The sequence below is a fragment of the Chelonia mydas genome, chromosome 2 (assembly GCF_015237465.2).
Source record: "Chelonia mydas isolate rCheMyd1 chromosome 2, rCheMyd1.pri.v2, whole genome shotgun sequence".
NCBI classification, from domain to species: Eukaryota; Metazoa; Chordata; order Testudines; family Cheloniidae; genus Chelonia; species Chelonia mydas.
The window spans coordinates 172,790,121-172,815,030 of NC_057850.1; the positions used below are offsets into that span (position 1 = coordinate 172,790,121).

The 24,910-nt window shown below is 45.3% G+C and overlaps 2 long non-coding RNA genes and 1 gene segment (V, D, J or C); 2 read left to right on the forward strand and 1 right to left on the reverse strand.

Annotated features, from left to right (window-relative positions):
- The window catches only part of LOC119565367, a 61,142-nt gene extending 54,881 nt beyond the window's left edge, over positions 1 to 6,261 (reverse strand). The window contains exon 1 of one of the 3 annotated variants that reach the window (XR_006288850.1): positions 5,982 to 6,261. This is a non-coding gene — a long non-coding RNA (uncharacterized LOC119565367). Of the gene's footprint in view, positions 1 to 1,524; positions 1,639 to 2,203; positions 2,308 to 5,981 lie in introns of those variants that run through there. The other 2 variants (XR_005223949.2, XR_005223948.2) reach the window with 2 other exon arrangements.
- On the forward strand, positions 675 to 6,198 carry LOC102940657. 2 transcript variants are annotated; one of them, XR_006288859.1, is made up of 4 exons: positions 675 to 832; positions 1,299 to 5,047; positions 5,504 to 5,566; positions 6,077 to 6,198. It is a non-coding gene; the product is annotated as an uncharacterized LOC102940657 (long non-coding RNA). The 2 variants fall into 2 exon arrangements; XR_006288860.1 differs by having other exon boundaries at positions 1,299 to 5,566.
- Positions 6,262 to 22,037: 15,776 nt separating the features above from the next.
- On the forward strand, positions 22,038 to 22,824 carry LOC119565468. The segment is given in 2 exon segments: positions 22,038 to 22,373; positions 22,481 to 22,824. Coding segments are annotated over 2 exon segments (414 nt in total).
- The last annotated feature ends 2,086 nt before the right edge of the window (positions 22,825 to 24,910 follow it).

The window sequence follows — 24,910 nt, forward strand, 5'->3', positions numbered from 1 at the left end:
CTAATCCTTCCAAGCCTATCTATATTGTAATGCAGCTGTCTCAGTGGTGAAATGTAATGAGCCTACACAACAGCTTGGAGAGGAAGCGAGGATTACACCATCTCGAACTGAAACTCCAGGGGGAAGTTGAGGTGAGCGGAATGGAAGTACTCAAATTGGAAGTTGACAAGGCCACTAGGGCCCACATCTTCCAGGTTTATGGGTGTCTAACATGAATTGAAATTAATTGGAGTTAGGCTCAGAAATACTTTCAGCATTGGGCACAGGCTCCTATTCTTACAAAAGGTTCCATGGGATCTTTAATGATGGGAAATTAACATGGCCTTTGTCTTACATTTCACTGAAACAAAAAAAGGAATAAAGGAAGCATGTGAGCAGGCAGTGATGTTCCCAAGAAGGGATGAGTTTGTGTTTTATTTCCAATGACAGCACCCCCTGCCTGTTGCGATGGAGGGATCTGGTGTGGAGTTTTTGAGAGTCAGTCATGGTTTGGCCCTTCCAGTTTAACTGACTAAATTAACTATTTAAAGTTCGTATGCTTCAACTAATCAAGATGTATGACTGTGTAGTTCTCTAGTACAGGGTGAAGAGAATGCAGTGAGCAGTGTGTTTTTGGTTAGTGGCTCACACACTGGGCTGACACGTGTCCCCTCTCACACTCTTAAATAAAATTGGAAACTCTTTGATACAGTGAGAACGACAGCACCTCATCTCTTCTGCTCAAGACTGAGCAGCGTTGACTTCTTGTGCTTTTATTTCTCCTCAGGAGCCAGAGCAATTTCAGGAGACATGGTGGGGTTTCTGGAAATTCTCTTCGCTTGCCTCTTGCCATGTAAGTTTGTTTAACTCAGTTCTGTTTATCATTTATGGTTATTTATCCAGCATTGTGGGCTTGGATCCCCAGAGTTACAACAGTTTTATTCCAGGGCCACCCTAGTGAAAGCTATGGAGTAAGACTGGAATCTCAACACCCCTGAGTGTGTATGGAGCTCTACAGATAATCCACAGACAACAGGCCCAATTCTCCACTGCCCTGCCCCTTGTGCCTAGGAAAGAAAAAAACCCTGAGATCAGAATTGTCCTCTCACTCACACCCGTGTCAGAAATTACACACTTCACCCTCACCATGCACACTTCTAAATGAACATACAAGGTGAAAGGCAGCAGAGAAGCAACCCCAGCGTCCCTTCAGTCTAAGCAGCATGGATTCTGCATAGAGAGACATTACTGCTCTATGTAGATGGATTATTTCTAGCAGCCATTTCCTCATTGCTCCTTATCCTCCTTTTGTCTTCCAGCTATGCTGTGGGCCATTCACCTGGAGCAAGTACCAATCTCCATCATAAAGAAGCCACATGAGGACACCGTTGCTGAATTCACCTGCAAATTGTCTGACACGTTAGAGTCTACCAATATCCACTGGTACCGAGCCCCAACTGGAGGGGCTCCACAGAGGCTGCTCTACCTTTCTTACTCCAAGCCTGACCCTAGCTGGGATGCCGGCTTCTCCAGCAAGAAACTCACCGCTCATTTTCAAGGCTGTAGCATCTGCAAACTGTTGGTGCACAAGCTGGAAAAGGCAGACAGCGGCCACTATTACTGTGCCGCCTGGGATTATACACAGTGCCACAAACCTCCTGCAGCCCAGCACAAAAAAACTCCAAAACAACAAAACCACACACACCACAGCCTTGGGGGCTGGGCTCAGCTCTCACATTACTGCTGCAGCAGAGCTCACCGAGACCCACCCTCAGCCCACTTTATAGATTGCCAACTTTCTAATCACACAAAAGCAACCCTAACACCATTTTCCCGCCCCTTCTGAGGCCCCGCCCCCCACTCACTCCATTCCCTCTCCCTTCATGGTTCACGGTCCCCCACCCTCACTCACTTTCACCGGGCTGAGGCAGGGGATTGGGGTGCAGGATGGAGTGAGGGTTCCAGCTGGTGGTGTGGACTCTGGGGTGGGGCCAGTGATGAGGGATTTGGGGTGCAGGAGGGGGCTCCAGGCTGGGGCTGAGGGGTTCGGAGTGCGGGAGGGGGCTCAGGCTGGGAGAGGGGGTGTGGGCTCCGCCTCTGGGTGTAGGCCCTGGGATGGGGCCAGGATAAGAAGTATGAGTGCAGGAGGGGGCTCAGGCCTGGGGCAGGGGGTTGGGGTGTGGGAAGATGTTTGGGGTGCAGGCTCCAGCCAGGTGGCGCTTACCTCACACGTCTCCGGGTCAGCGGTGCAGTGGAGCTAAAGCAAGCTCGCTGCCTATCTCAGTTCTGTACGGCTCATGTCCAGCTCCTAGGCGGAGGGGGGTTCCCAGCCAATGGGAGCTGCAGAGCCAGCGCTCGGGGTGGAGGCAGCGCACGGAGCCCCTCTGGCTGTCCCTGAGCCTATGAGCCACAGGGAGATAAGCTGGCCACTCCCGGTAGCTGCATGGAACCAGGGCAGGCAGTGCTGACCAGAGCCGCCAGGGTCCAGTTTTGACTGGGTGTTGCAGTGGAAAACTGGATGCCTGGCAACCCTATCTATGGGGCAGACAGCCTCTCAAACACATACCATAGCCAATACAGCAGACTGACTCCTGCCCCAGATCCACCCAGCCACGCTGATGCTGATCCCAGGAACTGGAAGGAGGAGCTTTCCTAGTGAGTGGCACTGGGCCCACTTCCCCAGCGTCTGCCTAGCAATACCGGCTCCATCTCTAAAGGCAGAACAAGCAATTGTCTTGTGATGTGACTATTTCACAAGAGACTTGAGAATGATGGCGGGGGAGGAGAGAATAAGGGACAACAGGGTGGGGAGGATAAAAAATTGCAGAGAATTTGGGGTAGGTGAATGAGGAAGCTGAGGGGAGGAGAATTTCTAGTTTGCTCACGTGAGCAAGTCACTGAATGCATGTCCACTGAGAATTTTTAGCAATAACTGGAGCATTAACCAGGGTGCAGGAGTTTTTGCTATCTCACTGTTTAACCCTATTCAAACCAGGTCTGAATCATGCAGGGTACAAACACCTGCATCCACTGTGCTCTCTCCCTCCTACTGCTGTCACCATCACTGGAGTTGCAACGTTGCTGGCCAAGAGAACAATGGTAGACAAGGTGTGGTGTTAAGATGTTGCTTGTAATTATTAAAATTGGGAGCACTGGGTGTTGGGAGTCTGAAAGGACAGGAAACTGGAAGGAGGGGGGAGGAGTTGAGAGTCTGAGAGAAAGCTACAGAGGGTGCAGCAGCAGCTTGGTAAAGAGGTTTCCACTTTGAAAATAAAGTCCTGTTGAAGCTTGTTAGTAACTTGCCTGGTTGATACAACACAAAGGTACAGAAAGGTGCTGATTGAATCCCCTCAGTGTGATGCTCTATCTCTCGCTAGCCATGGTTAGGCAACAGAAAGAGACTGAATAGCCTGCTACAGCCTTGGCTAACACTGCTGGCTCTTTGAGCTCATGCTTTCACTCCCAGATCCCTCAACCCACCCAGGGACATGACATTACACTAACATAGACAAGGCCTTAGAACCAGTTTTACCCCAGTTTCACACTCAGCAATGGTGGGTGCACTAGTACACACAGGATGCAGGAATTCTGTGGCCATGGCAGCAGGGGTCAAGGGTAGACAATGAAACGTAACAGAACTAACTTTACTGCACGTTATACACACCCAGAGAAGCCCTCAGTGGATTTATGCAAGAGAAGCAGTACAATTCCTGACAACTTTCAAGCTCTTCAAACCAAACAAGAAAGACACAGGGAGCTTCCTTGCCACTTATCAAATCCCTAATGAGCAGGTTGGCTGCACATCCATTTTATGTTACATTGGTAATTCAGTGAGCTTACTCTATTCTCTATATTGCAGATCTAATCTATTTTTTATCTAATCTATTTAAGTAGCTAATTGTTTGAATAAGGCATTCCTAAAATGTCCATCACCATGGTATCTGAGCACTGAACACAGTAATGTGGACTCTGACAGCACTAAGAGGACATCAAAGTGGGGCCTGCCTTTTGCATCTCCCAGGTTCTATGAAGCTTTATTTGCTTTTCCTTCTTTGCATATATATCTGTTGAACACCCAAGTGCTTGCAGTTGTTTCTTTTAATTGCAGCAGGACATTTTTTATCTAGTTACATTTTTTAAATGCAAATATAGTAATATTATTTCTATTGAAGTAGCACCCAAACTGATGGAGACCTCTTTGTGCTCGGAACTGTACAATCATCATAAAAATACTCCCTGCTCTAAGAGAGTTTTACAAATCATGTATTCATGTTTATTTGATTCCATATGAAGGATGGAGGGAAAGGGATATAACTTTCCTATTAGATGGTAGATTGTTTGGGGCAGGAGCTATGTCTTTTTGCACATCTGAACACCACCTAGGACAGTGGGACCCTAATCCTGATTAGGGCATTTGGTTTCCACTATAATAGCAAAATTATTATTTGCATGGACTTAGGGCCTACAGGCCCCAACTGAGAGGGGGTCCTACTGTGCTAGATGCTTTAGACCAGAGATGTGCAAACTACGGCCCGCGGGACCGTCCTGCCCGGCCTTTGAGCTCCCAGGCAGGGAGGCTAGCCCCTGGCCCCTGCCACCGCTGTCCCCCGAAGCCACGCCATCGCGCGGGTAGGACTCTGGGTGGCGGGGCTGCGCACTCCCACAGGGCAGCACATCTGGGTCAGAGCGGCATGGTAAAGGGACTGGGGGGCTCCAGGGAGCAGTCAGGGGGTGGTTGGATAGGTGTGGGAGTCCTGGGGGGCCTGCCAGGGGGTGGGGGTGTGGATAGGGATCGAGGCAGTCAGGTGACAGGGAGGGTTGGATAGGGGGCAGGGGTCCTGGGAGGGGGCAGTCAGGGGACAAGGAGCAGGGGGGTTGGGAGGGGTCAGATAGGGGGTGGGGCCAGGCTGTCTGGGGAAGCACAGCCAAAAGAAACAATAGTTCTCATTTTACAGATGGAGAACAGGAGATTATAGGCCAGATTTTCAAGAAGAGCTGAGCACTTCTCCCTCCAGCAGAACTCGACAGAAGCAGTGGGTACTCTGCACCTCTGAAAATCAGGCTCTTGGTAACTTGCCTATGGTCACGCACGACGTTTGTGGCGTTGCTGTGAATTGAGTTCAGATGTCCCGAGTCCTAGTTTAGTGTCTTAACACAGGGCATTAATGGTGGGGGAGTAAACTACAATTCGCTAAGTGGATCTCTCCTTCCATGGAAGGAGAATGCACTAGAGGCCTAAATTCTCAGAGGTATTTAGTCTCCTAACTTCCATTGAAATCATCCTAATCACCACATTAGGATCTGGACCTAAGAGCCTAAAATGGTTAGAGAGAGTCTCTGTCTCTCTCTCTCACACACACACACTCCTTCTCCTCACCCCCAACCCAACAGGAAACCAGCCAATACAGTAAGAACAGAAGCAATAACTTCATTTCTTGCTTTCTTCAGTCAGGACTGGGTAACAGTATTTTTCTTTTGACAAAATTGAGCACCATTAACGTTGATAACTCTCCTTCCTGAAAAGGTACAGCAAGTTAAGGAGACTTGGTGGTATGTCTGGAAGCCCTCTTTGCTTGCGTCTTCCCTGGTAAGTTTACTGGATACATTAACTGTAGTGAGTGATTTTATTTTGTATTTATTGTTAACAACCCCCCCCCCCCTCCAACCTGGGCCTGAATCTCGAGTCCAATATAACAACTCGATGCTGGTGCAATCCCAATGAAACCAGCAGCACTGCACTGAAATAAAACTGGTGTACTGAATTGAGGAAATCAGGATCCATAATCCTGGATGGTTTCTCACAGATAAAGGGTCTGATTCTTCACTGCCCTGTACCTTGTGTAATTGTTCACACCATCTTTGCCCAGTATAAACAGAAATTGATCATTCACTCACACTAGAGATAGAGGCTTTACCCATTTTGCCTTCACATTTACATAAATGGCTATACAAGGTGCAAGGCAATGGATAATCAAACCCATGTACCTTCCTCAAGAACTTACAGGTGGCAAGGCCATGTACATATTACTGCTCTTGGAAGAGGGAAATGTCTAGGTGCTGTCTCCTCATGGCTGCTTTCTCTCTTTTTGCCTTCCAGCTGTTCTGTGGGCCATTCACCTGGAGCAGGAGCAGATCTCTCTCACAAAGCAGCCACTTCAAGGCAGCTCTGCAACATTCACTTGCAAGGTGTTTGGTGGATCGGACTCTACCTACATCCACTGGTACTGAGCCCCAGCTGGAGAGGCCCCACACAGGCTGCTGTACCTCACTCTCTCTGGGTCAGAGTTAAAGCGAGAGGCAGGCTTCTCTTGTGAGAAATTCTCAGCCTATGGGAGACAAAGCACCTGCATCTTGGTGGTGCACAAGCTGGAAGAGATAGACAGCGACCGCTATTACTGTGCCACATGGGATTTTACACAGTGCCACAAGCTTCCTGCAACCCTGCACAAAAAACCACCACAGCTCTGTGTGTGGGGCTCAACTCTCAGGTTACTGCTGCAGCAGAGCAAGCTGAGCCCTGCCACTGGCCCAGGAACACCAGCCTTCAGAACAGGCAGAGCCTCAGTCCCACAAACCACGGCCAGTGCGAACTCCCTTTCGGCCAGCCCAAGTTGTGTAGGGATTTGCCTGAGCCAGGGAAGTAGGACACCTGAGCCAGGGAAGTAGGAGTTTGCGCCACCCACTAGGCAAAGCTGACATCCAGTGACTGCCTACCAGTGCTGGCTCCATCTCTAAAGGCAGAACAAGGGATCGAACAGTCACTACCCATTTGACTTCACAAAGCAAAGGATGACCAGAGACACCGTAGAGTGAGCGAATGAGGGAGAATGGGTTAGGACAATAAATAACTGGGGGGAGTAAAGTGAATAGGGAAGGTGAGGGGAAGACATTTTCTAGGTGGGAAGAAACAGCAGTTTGCATCTCCACTGGGAATTTTCAGCACATCTCCATGGCTGGAGCTGTAGTGTACACAGAATACAGGAGTTTTCTACTCAGTTTCAGTGGCCAAACATAAAATCACTATCTTGGCTCCTCTGAGTGCACCATGCTCAAGGAATTAAGACAAGAACAGCAGCAAAATCTGTAGCTTAAAAGCTCTTCATTGTAAATGTGATAAGGGCACAGGAAATCTTGGGGGGCTTCCTTCCCATGGAAAAGGGCCCAATCCTCACATCCATCTGCACTGCACTCGGTGCAAGACTGAGCTTGGTGACAAAGGTGCCTGGATGCCATCTCTGTGCTGCCATAGTGCTGGGGTCAGCTAGTGGCTAGTTTTGCTCCCTCTACACCTTAGCGCATTTAGTTGTGCCCTGCTAGGAATGGGAGTTGTGGGAGTTAGGGATCACAGTAATGCAGTACCTCCCTCTAGCCATGTCCATTACAGCAGAGTGGAAATGGAATACCTTATCCTAGGTTCCAGGAATTCCAGCCGCTCCTGAGAATGGATAGGTTTTTGGCTCACACTTATGTCCTCTGATAGCTCATTTCACCATCAATCAACTTTGACTGAGAACTTTTTATCATCATTACAAATGAGCAAATGAAACTGGTTATTGTAGTGTTGAAGGACGTGTGGGGCTCCTGTTAATATCAATGGATTATATATGGTACTCACTCACATATAATTTAGAGAGTAATACATATGCATGTCACTTACAGACACTGTTCAGGATATCCAATATTGATTAATATCCATTCAAGTTCTTGGCATGTATGTTAAGGAAACCATTTGGTCCACAACTATTCCCTACAAAGTATTTTCTAGTGTTTTGCTGAGTCTAGTTTTAAAGGTCTCCAAAATGGGGCTTCCATCATCTCCTTTGAAAGATGATTCCATGCCTGACTGAGATCAATGTCAGTAAGTCTTTTTGATACTCTAATTTTTCCATATTTTCTCTAGCCTCACTGGTGTCTACAACTCAACCCAGTTTTGAATTATATGCAACTTTTGTAAGTGTGTTGTTCATGCCATCCTCTGCGTTAGTAAGGAAGATGTTTTGTGTTTCTTTTTTCTTGCATTAAAGATTGATTAAAGCACTTTGAATTCTGTACCTAAGTCAGAACTATTAAAAATAAACTGAACACTTTGCTCATACAGAGCTTATCCTGTAAAGCAGTAAGTAATGCTGGAAGAGGTCTCTCACCTCTCATTAGTGTCTACAGATGATGATGAAAGCACCCACTAGGTTTTAGAAAGAGCTCAGTATCTTGCAGGATAGAGCACCTTTCCTTTGGAGATTTCAATCAAGTCATAATAAGATTGCATACTTGAGTCGGGTAACTGTTTTCCTTCTAGTCTCTTAACCACTACACCAGCAATTATATAATGTATATTTTAAAAAGTTATGACCCAGTCGTCAATGCAAAGTTATCCCACTGTGTTCCTCAAAAAAGAATTTTCGAAGGGCTGTAGCAAGATCTGGAACATGGACCTGGGCATTAGCAGCTGAGATTTCTCAAATCTACTTTTTTCAGAATGTGCTCCTTTCTGTAACATGGAGCAAATGGTGAAGGGAGAAAATGACCCAAAAATTTCAACTGAATTCATATTGAAACATTAACACCTTATTTTGTGAAGCTACAAGATGTCTTGAGAATAAAAAGTTTATATAGCAAATTTTCCCCCCCTTCCTCCCTCCCCAGAACACAAACATCCTTTTAACAAAACAGGATGTGTCACCTTTCAGCTGCTTCATCATCAAGACAGGAAACCAACAAATTGCTGTTTAAACATCTAGCAGGTTTGGATTCCAATTACTTCACCATTATTGCAATGAGCTTTTCTGTAAGCAACAACAACAACAAAAACACCTCAAGTACACTCAGAAGAATCTTTTCCCACATTTTAGTATTAGAAATGGGATTTTCATTTTACTGTGGGTGGGATTTAAAGCCCTAAGGCCCTGGCCTTGTGAGTTCCTGTTGCCTGTAATGGGAGATGCAGGTGCTCGTCACCTTACAGGACAGGCCTTTTCAAATTTCATCCAGAGTCCAGTGAAGTCAGTGGAAGAACTCCCAGCCACTTCAATGAGCTTTGGATCAGGCCCCCAGACATCCACAACACACTCCCTGGAGACTTTCACTCACCCTTTCACAAAGGCACTACAACATCTGTAAAGGGGCTCTCTCCAGATGCCAAGAAGAGGGCTGATGTTGATTCTTCAGAGGCAAGATTGTTTGATCAGGAATATTGTATATTTACAGCAGTCATTACAGTGTTTCCATCCTAGAACTGCATGTTTCTATAGAAACTATCTGGTAAAATTAAAATCAGAGAACCCTATAGATTTCTATCACAAGGCCATTTAACAGGATATAAATGTGTATGAAAATAAGTGCACAGCAAATGAATTACTATAAATTGAATGTTCTTGTTTAAATATAACTGAGCTAGAGGAAGATGGAGCATTATCAGACTACCTGAGGAATTGGTTCTGAAAACCACCATCTATCCTGAATGAATCCACTTCAGTTAATGAGATTATTAATGTGAGTCAACTTACTCAAAACCTTCCTCTCCCTTGTACATCCCCATAAGAGTCAGAGGTAAGTTAACCCGTAATTAACAAGGCACAGCTCAGACAATTCTCATCATCAGCAAAAGTTCCAGCAGGAGGCTTTCAGTCCCATTTAAACGTCCACACTCATCCACATCCAGTACAGCGATCATTCCTGGTCTCATGATTAGAAAATGGCTGCTTGTGTACAAACTATGATTTTTAAATCCTTGGAATTCAGACCAAGTTTCTCCGGATGACCAAGTTCAGGCTCCTAAATTCCTTTAGGGATCTGGCCCTAACTCCCTTTCCCCAGCTAGGTCTGTTCAAAGAAAGGTTATAAGAAGTTTGTGTTGATGGGGGGAAAAGTGTATTCCCCCCACCCCCGCCCCAGCCCCAAAAAGCAGGGACAGTGCTGGTAGCACTCCATCTATATACTTAATCACTATGCTTTTGAAATATGGTATATTTGTTGCTATGTTTCTTTGGATAGTGTTCAAAGTATATTCAAAATGTTCCAGATTTTAAGGAGTTCTCAAAATAGTTTATTGTAAAGATTAATCGGCTCTTTCTAGAGGGGCAAGGACAAGGATTATACCGCACTTACTTCTCACTATAACCCTCAAAATAGGGCTTAAGTGGGGTTAAAACTGTGTAAGGACCTCGTTCTGGCTCTCTGCACAGAGATGAAGGTCACCCAATAAAAGTTACATACTCTTGTGGAGAGGGGGAATAGACACCAACAGATACCCAAAGGGAAACTCACAGACAGGGTATATATAGCAACAGAATTCACAAACAGCATACGAAACCCCTAATGAAACAATGGGAAACTATTGATTTAGGTGAAAACAAAAAGTTAATCCTTGAAGCAACTCTGAGTTTGGAGAACACAAGAGCCAGATTTTAGTGCAAGGAAAATGTGTTTTAAGAGATTTTTTTTTCTTGACAATTTTATCAGATCTGTAGACTTGGTGGGACTCTGAGTTAAGACAAGATGAAGAATTCCTGAGTAAATTCTCCCTAGGAATTGGGGCTTATTCCAAAGCTCATTGTAATCAATTGAAGAACTTCCCATTGACTTTAAATGGATTTTGCATCAGACTCCTAGTGATCTATTTTCATCACTGCTTGAAAAAGATATAGTAGTTGGCTTTTTCATGCTGACAAAATTATTCCTTGATCAAATCTGCAGACGTTTGTTGGGGGGTGGGGGGGAAGGAGTGCAGAGAACCTCAGTACCTGTAACCATTGTTGTAAAAATCTCATACTCTTTTTGAAAAAGTTCTAAACAAGGGAGCAGTCAGAAGAGTTGCTGGATAGCACGAGGGAAGGTTACTAGATGTTCATATCTCAAAGTGGAGCTTCATGAACTTTAATATAAGGCAAATGAAAATCTGTATTGCCTTGAAAATGCTCATCTGCAGATGAGAAATATCCAGTAACGATTTGTCTATCAGTCACTTCCACTCAAGTGAACCCCTCCCTTTTACTAAGATCAGAATTCATATTCCTTTGTTTCTCAGTAGTGGGTTCATCATAACCTAGTGAGAATGTTACTATTGCAGCTTTTTCTTGTTACTTCAGTAGTTTGGTCTTGTGAGTTGATTTTTTTCACCCTAGCCTTCTACACACAGGCACACTACTGAGCAATGATTGGAGATCCTCCATGTTCATTCAATTTCAAATTAAATGGCATTTGTCTCTTTTCTCTGTAGATGGAGAGGCCCAAGTACTGGTACAATCTCAACTATCCATCACCAGGGCAGAAGATAGAACTGGATGAACTGACTGTCATGTTTCTGGCATAATCTTTAATAATGCTTATATACACTGGTATCGACAGAGACCTGATGCAGCTCTGGAACAGATTCTCTATTTTTCATTAGGAAATCCTGTTTTTGGTCAGGATTCTGAGAAGAGAAAGTTTGAGGCAGAGAAGCAGCTCTCTGAGTCGATCTGTATCCTGACAGTAAAGAAAATAGCCAAGAGTGATGTGGCTACCTATTACTGTGCCACTTGGGATCACACAGTATTACTAAACCATTCACATTCCATACAAAAACCTACTTTGTATTCTCAACAACAGCCTTTCAAATGTATGAAACCACAGCTACCTCCTAATCCTGCCCCTCATAATGGGACCAGACGTAGAAACACCTTACTGGTTTCTGCAACACGAGATAAAAAGCAAAAGAACTGTCACTCTCACAAGTTTTGCGAACAGTAAGATCCCACCTGTCTCTGCCAAACAACAAGACCAAGTAGTTTCACAGGGCAGCTAAATTTTCAGTTGCTCTCCGTGGGTGACAAAGGTTTGACACAGGTGCACAGTTACCAGTTTGCATAAGGGAGCTGACACTATGATTGAATTAGGTCAAGATTGGACATGCCTTGAAACAGGAAAGACAGGAAAGTCAATCCAGGGTGTTCAATCCAATATGCAGATCGAATGAAAAATCTCCTGGTTACTGACAGTATGGAGGATTAGTTCGTCTAACACCTGGTCCATAAACTCATTTTAATACTGCCTATATATTCCAGTAATCTTTATGCAGTTAGTTACTCAAGTGCACTGGAAACTAGACTGCTAATGTAAAATATGTTGCAACACTGCTAGAGTAGAAACAGGAAAAAGATTCAAGCTATTTAATTAGCATTTTACCAGTGAAGAGCTTGTTAGTCCAGCAGATGCCTGCTTATAAAACCACAAAATTCAGTTCTAAAGAACGGTTTCATACTTAGTCTGTGATACCCGTTTATTAGATGAGATGTAATCTAAAAGTTACGCTCTCCTGGAGCAGATATTTCTATCTAGCCATACATGTGAATGCACCTTATGAGAAAATAGATGATCAAAGTCCCAGCCCCACAGAGCTGATCCCCTAAACTGAGAGGAGTTACTAGAGAAATGTGGATTAATGCTTGGATGGATAACGAAGGAAGGAAAACAAGGACTGCAAGTGATGTGACATCCCTTTAAAAAAACAAACAAAACAAAAAACAAAACAAAACAAACACCGCACACAGCACCAAGAGGAATTAGGTTTTGAAGGCCCACGGAAAGAGTGCATTTTGACAGAAATTTTGAGGGGAGATAGTGAAAACATGACCGATTGGATCAGGGTATAATGGTATAAATGTAAACTAGTAGTGCTATAGTGTAGAACGTTAAAAGCAATTGTCATATGCTTTAATTAACTGGAGGCTGTGAAGGGGTGTGTGTGCGCTCATGCACACTACCCTCTAGTGGATGGTTCTAGATTTGCTCAACTATGTGACTTAGGCCCTATACAGCTAAACAAATTCCTGTGTGTGTGGGGGGGGTCATGCTGTTTTATTCTGTGTTTAATAGATAAATGAATTGTCGGTTCACAAAAATGGCTCTTGAAATATACAGAACATCACCTTCTTGGTGGCCCTTTGATCACTAAATGAGAGCTGAACAGAGTCCTTCTCTACTTCAAGCAGAGTTCTCTGCAGTGGATTAGTCCTCACTGCAAGACAATAAAAACAAATATTGAATAAAAGAAAGAAGTTGCTTGTAAATTAATTGTACAAGACACCTTCAGGTATAAATTGGCCCCTTTTCAGAGCTGGGATGAAACTAAATGTCCATGAACAGGGCCATCCTATTTCAGTACAGGGCATTAGTACACATATTATGAGCACTGTTATGAGTAATGAGATGTAAAATGGCCAAGTATCACGATTAAGTAGGAGAAAAACTGAAGAATTTAAGACTGAGAAATACACTACAGCTCAATTCTGCCAGATGCTCAGTGTCTCCAGAAACGTCGTGAACACCATCAACTTCCACTGGTATCCATATGATCTGAGGGCACTGACTCATTCTCTCCATCAGAAAGGCTCAGCAGCTTCTCTGGGCAAGTGATAAGTGAATGACAGAAAGACAACTACAGTTTTAACTGCACGGTCAGCAGCTCTTGTCCTCCCCCATCGTGTCCACCACCTGCCTATTCAATTCTCCAACAAATTCATACAGGCTTTCTTCCATACTGTCACATACTCATGGAACAGGGCCCTTGTCTCATATGGAAAATCACTACCTTCTCCTCTGCAAGATTTCTATTCCACAGGATGTATAAGAAATCTGCTAACACACAGTGACTGAAGCTTTAGGGGTGAGCGAGGAGAAAACAAAAAACAGTGTATTTGTGCACAAACAATGACATGGTAAAAAAAAATATAGAAAAAACGGGTTTTGAAGTTTCCCTTTCCCACAAGCTTGAGAGGTCACTCCTTTTATAGGCAGCAGTGTGAGGCAGGACTTTGCCTCTTTGTTTTCACCCCGAGCCTAGATCCAGCACAGTATCTCAGGTTGCTACTGTGATATAAGTAATAAACACCAGTAATAATAATCATGAACACTGATCCTGAAACACACCCAAGGAATCTATTTGACGCCAGTGCTTGGGTTGTCACTCACCCAAGGTGAAAGTTGTCATACTAAGCAGCAGTAACTATCTCAGCTTGCAATAAATCTTCTTCAGCCAGTACCACTTAACTGGAGATTACCTAAATGAGTCACTTCCTCTCCCTGTCTACATGCCTCTCTCCATTCAAGACCATCATTTACATACCTTGGCTGGAGTTCTAACAAGAGCAGGAAGAATGTTGCTGTTAGAGACGTTTGTTCTGGCTATGGTTTGCTCCTGTAAGTGTGTTGCTTGCACTTAGGGTGACAAGATAGCAAGTGTGAAAAATTGGGACAGCAAGTTTGGGGGGCGGGGTAATAGGCACCTATATAAGACAAAGCCCTGAATATCAGGACTGTCCCTTTAAAAATCAAAAAGAAAAGGAGTACTTGTGGCACCTTAGAGACTAACAAATTTATTTGAGCATAAGCTTTCGTGAGCTACAGCTCACTTCATCGGATGCATGCAGTGGAAAATACAGTGGGGAGATTTATATACACAGAGAACATGAAACAATGGGTGTTACCATACACACTGTAACGAGAGTGATCAGGTAAGGTGAGCTATTACCAGCAGGAGAGCGGGGGAGGAGGGGAACCTTTTGTAGTGATAATCAAGGTGGGCCATTTCCAGCAGTTGACAAGAACGTGTGAGAAACAGTGGGCGGTGGAGGGGAATAAACATGGGGAAATAGTTTTACTTTGTGTAATGACACATCCACTCCCAGTCTTTATTCAAGCCTAAGTTAATTGTATCCAGTTTGCAAATTAATTCCAATTCAGCAGTCTCTCGTTGGAGTCTGTTTTTGAAGTTTTGTTGTTGAAGAATTGCCACTTTTAGGTCTGTAATCGAGTGACCAGAGAGATTGAAGTGTTCTCCGACTGGTTTTTGAATGTTATAATTCTTGATGTCTGATTTGTGTCCACTTATTCTTTTACGTAGAGACTGTCCAGTTTGGCCAATGTACATGGCAGAGGGGCATTGCTGGCACATGATGGCATATATCACATTGGTAGATGTGCAGATGAACGAGCCTCTGATAGCGTGGCTGATGTGATTAGGCCCTATGATGGTGTCCCCTGAATAGATACGTGGACACAGTTGGCAACGGGCTTTGTTGCAAGGATAGGTTCCTGGGTTAGTGGTTCTGTTGTGTGGTGTGTGGTTGCTGGTGAGTATTTGCTTCAGATTGGGGGGCTGTCTGTAAGCAAGGACTGGCCTGTCTCCCAAGATCTGTGAGAGTGAAGGGTGGTCCTTCAGGATAGGTTGTAGATCCTTGATGATGCGTTGGAGAGGTTTTAGTTGGGCGCTGAAGATGGTGGCAATTCTTCAACAACAAAACTTCAAAAACAGACTCCAACGAGAGACTGCTGAATTGGAATTAATTTGCAAACTGGATACAATTAACTTAGGCTTGAATAAAGACTGGGAGTGGATGTGTCATTACACAAAGTAAAACTATTTCCCCATGTTTATTCCCCCCACCGCCCACTGTTCCTCACACGTTCTTGTCAACTGCTGGAAATGGCCCACCTTGATTATCACTACAAAAGGTCCCCCCTCCCGCCCCCACTCTCCTGCTGGTAATAGCTCACCTTACCTGATCACTCTTGTTACAGTGTGTATGGTAACACCCATTGTTTCATGTTCTCTGTGTATATAAATCTCCCCACTGTATTTTCCACTGCATGCATCCGATGAAGTGAGCTGTAGCTCACGAAAGCTTATGCTCAAATAAATTTGTTAGTCTCTAAGGTGTCACAAGTACTCCTTTTCTTTTTGCGGATACAGACTAACATGGCTGCTACTCTGAAACCTTTAAAATCAGGAAATCTGGTCACCCTATTGACACTGCTCTCCGCATACACTGTCACATAGCAGCAGCAGCTGGAGAGCCTTCACATTATTTCAGTTTTATGTTGATAATTTTTCTTTGTTTCTCCACAGATGGCTCCTCACAAGTGCGTCTGACCCAGCCTCAACTGTCCATCACCAGGGAAGGAAATAAAGCCATACGAATTGACTGCCCTGTTTCTCTATCGGAGGATTTTGGCAAGGCTCCTATACACTGGTATAGACAGAGACCCGGTGCAGCTCCAGAACGGATTCTGTTCATCTCAATGCAATCTGTCTTGAACGGAGACTCGGATAAAGGAAAGTTTAATGCTGAAAAGAAGATTGGCCAGTCTACCTGTACCCTGACTATAAACAAAATAACCTCCAGTGACATTGCTACTTACTATTGTGCCTATTGGGATCGCACAGTGTTAGAAAACATTAGACAGCCTGTACAAAAACCCACTCTGCATTCTGAGCCACAGCCTTTTGCATGTATGAGGCCACTGTCACCTCCCTTAAAATTCCTCTCAGCCTGGAGCCTGTGGCTGAAACTCTTCATTGGCTTCTGCAACTAGATATGAACAGCAACTGCTGATTTAGTGCATATTTTCCACATAAATCACTAAGAACGGGTCAGGTCTAGCAGAAAACGAGGTCACCTCGGGCACAAAGGGGAGCTAGGCACCCAATCCTGTTACAAGTCAAAGGGAGTTGTGTGTTTAGCTCCCCCTTCCTTGGCCTTTTAAAAATAAAAATCTTCCCGCTGAATATTAGGTGAAGCAGACAGTAAGTAGTTGTCTGTGGGGGTTATCATGGGCTGACTGGGTGGAGATTTGTCATCAGTCTAGAGGAGCAGAACACTTGGGGTGAAAAATCTGGCTCTAGAGAAGGAAATGGGGCCAGGCTCTCACCCCCATAACTGCCTGACACTACAGTCTCCCAATCCAGACATCATTCATCTGCTGAAACAGGAAGCAAGTGAAAGTAAAACAGGAGCGTTGGACCCAGTGTGCAGGTGCAATAATGTACCTTCTTATAACTCCCTAGTAACTGGGGCTCATCCTGCATAGTGTCTTCCCCAGGTACAGAGCCTCATGTTTGTGTCTATAGATTCCAGTTGTGGATCTCAGTAGTGCTGTGTATTTGGTTGTCGTGGTAATAGAATCTTGTTGTTGCTATGGCAACTGAGGTAGATTATTAGGGGATAGCCGAGCCAGTTTTGGCTGCTTTTTGTTTAGTTCAGTGTGTGGCAATAAATGGCTGCTTTTAAGGTTTACAGCTCTCTTGTGTCTCAAGAGATTTCTTCCTAAAACTGTTGCCCCCAAGAATATAACAACGTGGCAACAAGGATGGGATGTCTGTGCTGCCCCAGCAACAGAAGGAAGTAGAAGTCAAAGTACCAAAAAACAAACAACAACAACAACAACAAAAACGAAACCAAAAACCACCAAAAAACCCCACCTTTTTGCTGTTGGAAGGGGGTGAGAACTGGCTTGTTTGCACTGAGTGTGCAAATTGAAACTAAAACCATGGCTACACTTACGGAGCTGCTGGAACCTTTTGGGGAGACTATAGTGCAATGGCACGTATATACTGAGCGTTTTGAGCTTTTTGTTATTGCAAATGTCATTACAGAAGAGAAGAAGGTGCCGATATTCTTAAGTGTTGTAGGGACTAAGACCTACTCCCTGCTATGCAGCTTACTGCACCCTGTTAAGCCCGAGACCAAATCTTACAGTGACGTGGAAATCCTGGGGTCCCATTTTAATCCAAAACCACTGGTCATTGCTGAAAGCTATAGGTTCCACAAAAGAGACCAAAAAGAAGATGAAACAGTTGTACAATTTGTAGGAACTTTGAAAAAGCTTGCAGATCACTGTGAATTTAAGGAGATATTAAATGACGCCCTGCGTGACTGGTTAGTGTGTGGCCTGCACAGTGAAGCTATATGGAAGCGCCTATTGACAGAGGCTCAACTTACCTTACAGAAGCCGTTGATATTGCGGTCTCCATGGAACTGGCTACAAAGGAGGCGCAATACATCGGTGCATCCCCTAGGGTGCATAAAGTGTCACAAGAATCTACCCACAAAACTGTGCAGAGTCAGGAATGTTACCGCTGTGGTCACCAGGCATCAGAATGCTGGTGTAAGGACCTGGTGTGTCGACACTGTGGCAAGCAGGGACACGTTGAGTGTGCCTGTAAACAAAAGAAAAAGAGGCCTGTGGTCTGGCTGACCGAAAAGGGAAATCTGCATAACCTAGAGCAGACCCAGGATGACCAAGGAGACACCTCATCACAAGAAGAAGTGCCACTCCACGTTTTGTCTTTGGCAGTGGGCTCACATGAATACTGGGTAATCCCGTTGTTGGACGGCAAACCTATACGCATGGAACTGGACACCGGTGCAGCTGTCTCGCTGGTCTCCAAGACCATGTATAAAGAAAAGCAACAGCATCTTCCACTTAAGGCAATGAAAACTGTTCTGAAGATGTATACGGGAGAAGCTGTCTCCGTGTTGAGCATTACAGATGTTAAGGTGGAGCTCAATGCACAGACAGGCTGCTAAATTGCCACTGTTTGTGGTGAGAGGGTAATTACCCAGACTTAATGGGTAGGTCTTGGTTTATGTAAGGGGACTGTTGCCCCCTTAGTAACATTCAGCGGGGGTGTTTTAGTTGCTAGCTCCCAGTACTAAAAAGGGGGAAGGGTCAATGGGGAATCAGGACCCTGAGACTGCCAGCCCCCAGGAACAATGGGGAGAGGCCAATGCTCCAGGACAGTGTGAATGACAGGGCAGGCAGGCTAATCAGAGAGTCAGGAGGCCAGGGAGGTCCCATCCTCTGTGTGAGCTGGATTTGCCTGGGTCAGACAGAGTGGGGCCGAGCTAAGGAGAAAGTAGGGGCCCAAGCTAAGCTGGGGAGAAGAGCTGTGCCAGATCCAAAGGGACCAGAAAAGCACCCCAGAGAGAGCAGACCCTGTCCTGGGAGCAGAGCTGCAGCCCCAAGGCCAGAGGCACAGCCCAGAGAGAGCAGACTTGCCCTGGGAAGAAAGCTACAGCAACCAGAGCCAGAGGGGCCAGGAAAGCAGCCCAGGAAGCAGGTCAGTGCTGGGAGCAGAGTCACAGAAGCAGCCTGCAGAGCAGACCTGTCCTGAGAGCAGAGGGGCAGCAACCAGAGCCAGAGGGGCCAAAGAAGCAGCTCAGGGAGCTGGAAGCAGAGCAGCAGCAGCAGTGCAGAGACAGAGTGGTGCAGCTGGGTGCGGTGAGCCACTGGGGAGAGCGAGTGGGACCCCGGGCAGCGGGCCCAGCACAGGGAGACGCCTCAGCCAAGAGGCTGTGCAGGCCAGGCTTGGATCGTAACCCCGACAGGGCGGGGGCGACACTGGGAAGAAGGATCCTACCACTTAGAGCCTGAGAGCGTGTGACCACCACCAGAGGGAGTGTCCAACCCACAGCGTCCCTACAGCACAGCCAGGGCCTGAGAAGAAGGCCTGGGACTTACAAGGAACAGACTGTGAACTGCCCTGACATTCCAGAGACACTGTTTGTGATGTTCCCTCCCACAGAGCGGGTTGATGTGTTTCCTTTAACCTTTCCCATTTTTCCTTATTCTTTTTAAAATTAATTGTTGATTAAATAACTTGCATTTGCTTTAACTTGTATGTAATGGTCAGTGGGTCAGAGAAGTGCCCAGTGCAGAGAGAGTACCCCAGAGTGGGGACACCCTAGCCCCTGTCTTAGGTGATCACAGCAAGGTTGGGGGTTGAGCCCCCCAGGAATCCTGGGCCCAGCCTTGTTGGGGTTACAAGGATTCTGCCAGACAGGAGAGTGGAAGGGGAGTCCTCAAGGGCAGGGAGGCCACTGGGTAAAGGAAGTGGGAGCGAGGACTCAGATCCTTTCGCTAGCCCATTTCACCGGGGTAGTGCAGAAGCCAGGAAAGTTCCCCACAACAGCGGGACTATTCCCCCGCTTACATTTAGAAAGATTCAGCTGAATTGGGCAGAAGTGCACCAAATGACTAAAGAAGAAACCGGTCTGAGGAAAGAAAGGTTACTGGTAAATTAATTCAACAAAAGCATCAGTGTAAAGTTGGCCCTTTTTCAGAACTAGGACAAAATTGACTGCAAATATACAATTGCAGATCCATCCTATCTCAGTAGAGGGCATTAGTACACAGATATAATAGCCACTGTACACCACTCTATTTATGGAACAGAGGGAAAGTATTACACTGAAGCAGGAAGCGATATTCCACTACTTCACATCTGGGAAACTCAGCGAGAGCAGGATCCTGGGAAGTGCTTACTATCTTCAGAAGGGTTCCGAGTGCTGTACTGGTGACAGCACCCCTCAGAGCAGCACCTCCCATCTTCAACAGGGAAAGAAAATAACCTCCAAGAAAATTAGTCTTCACTGTGCCATCAGCATGGCTCTGCCAGTCCCTTCATCTTTTTATTAGTTTCAGTCATAGTGAGCTGTAGCTCACGAAAGCTTATGCTCTAATAATTTGTTAATCTCTAAGGTGCCACAGACTAACACGTCTGCTACTCTAAAACCAGTCATAGCTAGGAACCCCAGTCACAGATCTGGTCCACACTGCACAGGGCACTGAACAATCCAACAAGCAAGTTTGCATCCCTGCCCACAAACATCTTGGTGCTTTCTTCCAGCACTTATGTGTGGAAGGCCCCCCCCACCCCCCACAAATCCCTAAACGACTAGCCTCTTCTTCTTCGAATCCTTCTCAAGACACACTCCTGCTGCAACTCCTACAAGAAATCCGCTGGCAAATAATGACTCTGGTTGGGGAAGGCAGGGGGATAAGGTATATTTAAACATGACGTACCAAAAATTCTCTACTGGTGCAAATACTCTTGTAGACTGAAGATCTTTGGGACAGTCAATCCATACATTGCTATGTGTAGTACCTCACATAATGGGGACACCATCCACACAGAGGCCTCTGGGAACCACTGTAATATAAATAATTAAAAGACCAATCCTTCATTACCCAGACTTCCACAATCTACACTGGTCTAAAGATAGCGGAAGAGTTTGCTTCATGCCAGATAATGCTCTTTGATAAATGTAACTTTGGATGACCTACCATAACTCAACCTTATCTTAAATTAGCATATGCAGCCAGCAAAACCTCATCCTGTGTTAACTAAATGAGTCACCTCCTGTCCCCAAATGTAGCTCTCTGTCCACCCCAACACAACAGTCACATTTCTGATAGATGCAGCACCAAGCAAAACCTGTAAAATGTTACTACTTCAGGTTGTTATTCTGGCTTCGGTTTTCTCCCGTAAGTTTCTTTTTTACCTTTTTTCTACACAAGTGTAGATTACTGAGTCACCATGCTCCAGATTCATGCTAATTTCTGGGTTTTTTTCTTGCCCTCTTTCTAGACGGATGTGCACAAATACATCTGAGACAAGCTCAGGTGTCCGTTACCAGGGCAAAAACTAAAACTGCACGTATAGTCTGTGAGGCTTCTGGCATTCAGAACTTCGGGAGTGCTGTTATACACTGGTATCGACACAGACCTGGTGAAGCTCCAGAACGGATTCTGTACATCTCATCTGAACAACCTCTCTTTGACAAAGACTCCGATGACAACAAGTTTAATTGTGAAAAGAAGCCTCACCAGCCCATCTCTACCCTAACAGTAAATGAAATAGCTCCTAACGATGGAGCTACCTATTCTTGTGCCTATTGGGATCAACAGTGTTAGAAAGCCATAGACAGCCTGTACAAAAACCCACTCTTGAATACTGAGCTATATCCCATCAAATGTATGAAACTACAGCTACCTCCCTGATTTTGCCATTCGGCTGCAGAAACTCCACACTAGCTTATTTTAAAAAACAAAAAACAAAAACAAAAAAACCACTCAACATACTATAATACCCCTGATAGGGAGGGTGGAGGTAAGTGTAGTGTTCAGTGATCACTCAGTGTTAAGGAGCTTGAAAAAGATCTGCTTTTCTCTGTGTCAGATTCCAACTGGCTATTCATAGCAACAAACGCTTCAATGCCCCATCCAGACTCTGTCTGGGAATCTCAGACCTTACAGGCACAGTCCCCTGTACCACACAGGGAATACTGCTGAAGGCTTTCATTCTAGGAAAAGAATAATCGTTAACACAGAAACAGGCAGTGATTTGTCTTCAATGGGATGGCAGCAAAGCACTTAAGATTAAACATGGGCTTAATGCAGATGCTTTCCTGAATAAAGGCTTAAATAAGAAAGGTGGGGTCTACTGCACCAATCAACATGAACCCTTCATTGTCCATCCTCTTAAGAAACAATGGATATGGTCCTATGTTCTCTGGAACATCCGCTTCATACTAGACTTATTGCTGAAACTCATGATGGCTCACTTTTGTCTTAATGACTGTCAGTCAAATTAACCTCACATGGAAATGACACACCTACAACCCACAGAACTGTTCTCGGCTGCTACTTAACTGAGTCATTTCCTCTCCCCAAAGGCACTCGGCCCTCCATCCGAGATCCTAACTTACAGCCTTCTGTTTCTTACATGCAGGCTCAATTGAAGTCAGTGAGAATGTTACTGGTGCAGGTTCTTATTGTGACTTCAATTTGGTCATGTAAGTTGGTTTTCACTCTAGTTTCCTACAAATATGCAGATTACTGAGCGACAACCAGAGAGCCTCCAAATTCATGCTTCTGATATTTTTTCTTCCTTTCTTTGTAGATGGAGCTGCACAAGTACAATTGACACAAGTTCAGTTATCCATCACGAGGAAAACAATGAAAACAGTAAGAATTGACTGTAAAGTTTCTGGCATCAGTTTTGGTGATGCTTATATACACTGGTATCGACAGAGACCTGGAGAAGCTCCGGAGTGGATACTCTACTTTAAGTCACAAGCTGATAAATCAAATTTTGACAACAACAAGTTTAGCGTTGACAAGGCAACTGAAAAATCCACCTGTACCCTAACAGTAGACAAACTAACCTACAATGACATGGCTACCTATTACTGTGCCTACTGGGATTGCACAGTGTTAGAAAGCCATAGACAGGCTGTGCAATAACCTCACTCTGTATTCTGAGTCACAGACTTTCAAAAGTGTACAAATGAAAAAAAAAACCAACCCACATACATAGTTGCCTTCTTAATCTTAATCACCTGAAAGCACAAGTAGATACTCACTTCCTCTGAGCTAGATACAAGACCATCACATACAACTGATGTTTTTAAGTATGGCAGGCATAAATTTGAAAGGGTGTAATAAAAGCTAACTTTTATAGGTACAGCATAGCATCTCATTGACCACATCCTGGAGATACTTATAGTATAAGTCAGATATCCAATTCCTCCTTCATTTCTGGTTAATCATCTTTAGAAAGCCATTCCTATCAAGTCCCTCCTTGAATGTTCGACATGCTTGCTACCATTTCTGGGGCTCAATACAGGGGTTGGGACACTCAAACCAGGGGGCTGTTAGCAATATTGGTTTTAAAAATATTATAGGCAGGGACAACCTTTGGAAGATGTTGGTCTGCAGAAGATCCCTGATTGGAAGAGAAAGCTGGAACTAGGGATGCTGCTGCACCATCTGGCTTGAAGTGGTTTATGCTTTACACTTTGGTTCAATGGCTCTCAGCACCCTGACTACATACAAATTGTTCCAGCACCCCCAGAGATGACTGCTGGAAGTTTGCCCTGCCCAGGAATATCCCTGATGGTCTTGATGCTTAAGAATTTTTTATAGAGGAGAAAAATCACTAACCAGGAGTGGGAAAAAATTCAGCCAGACATCACCATGATTCTGATCTAGGGTGCAGAAACTTGCTGACAATGGAACTGCCTCCACCCCCACCCCAACCCAACAGACATTGTGCCATGCATGCTCAACACCAAGATGCCATTGTCACCAGGAGAGTTTTCACATGGTACAGCCACTGGGATTTATTATAATGCAGTCTTCCTGCCATAGCGCTGTAATACTAGTGTTGGAATAACTGTACTACAGTGTGACAGCTATAGAAAGAAGAATATGTGGAAATACGTACTTAAGCTTGCTAAACCTGTAGTCCCAGATCAGATTTCCTCCCACCATCAATGCAACAGTTGCTAGAATAAATCAAAAGTTGCACATTTAAATCCCCCTCAACCCCCGCTTGGATCACACATGGTGGGGAGGGTGGGAAGGTTGGAGGAAGGGGGAGCAGGGAACTGGCATGGCTTCCACCTGCAACTGACTCTAAGGCCACCCTATACCATATAAATATCCTCCATAACAATAGTTTTATTGCTTGTAACCCAAAACTCTATCCCACTTATGCTGCAATTTCCCCCCATAGTGACAACAAAGGTGGCAGCAGTGGCCACTTCCCAGCTGCAGCTCTGGCTCCACTGGTGCTTCCTCTCCAGCGTATTCCCTAGGCCCAAACAGATCCTCAGAACATAGACCTAGGACATTCCCCAGCCCCGCTAGCCACAGAGTCTGTTCCAGGGTCGAGTCCAGGTCCTGGCTCTGTTCCTGCTCCTCTGCCATCAGAGAACCCTGTGGTGCTGTCCTCATCCCCTCTGCACCAGTCTAGAACTCACACTGTCCCAGCTCAAAAAGCCTGTCATGCAAGAAGGGAGGGATCCATACTCAGGGTGGTGGTGAACACCCAGTTAATCTCCTCGGAGTAAGGGCAGGTAGATTAGGCCACTGCCGGACTTTTGCTTGGCATCCTTTGCCTTGTGATAGGCACCCTGAAGGTTTTTGATTCACTCCCAACACTGGAGAGCCGTCTGCTGGATCCCCTCCTCTGCCAGCCTCTTCGAGATGCTCTCGCACAGATGCTAGTTTTAGATGCACCTCCCAAAATCATGTTCTTTGCCGTGCTCACACCAGAGAGCAACAAGCCCTGATGCTTTGACCAGCTAGGACATGCTGGGACAGCATCTTCCCAAGCTGTTCGACTGAGCTGAGCAGGGCAGAGGTGGAGCAGGTTAGATGAAATGAGGTGTTAAATGCTGACTGGGTATATAAGCCAGTAGAGGCAAATGGGAAGTTAGTAGTGTAGGTAGAAGGCCAGAAAATACAGCCCCAGGGAATTGTGAGATGGCATTGAAGGGGTATCAAAACCTGAGCTCCACAACCTGGGATTCAGCTGCATCCCCAC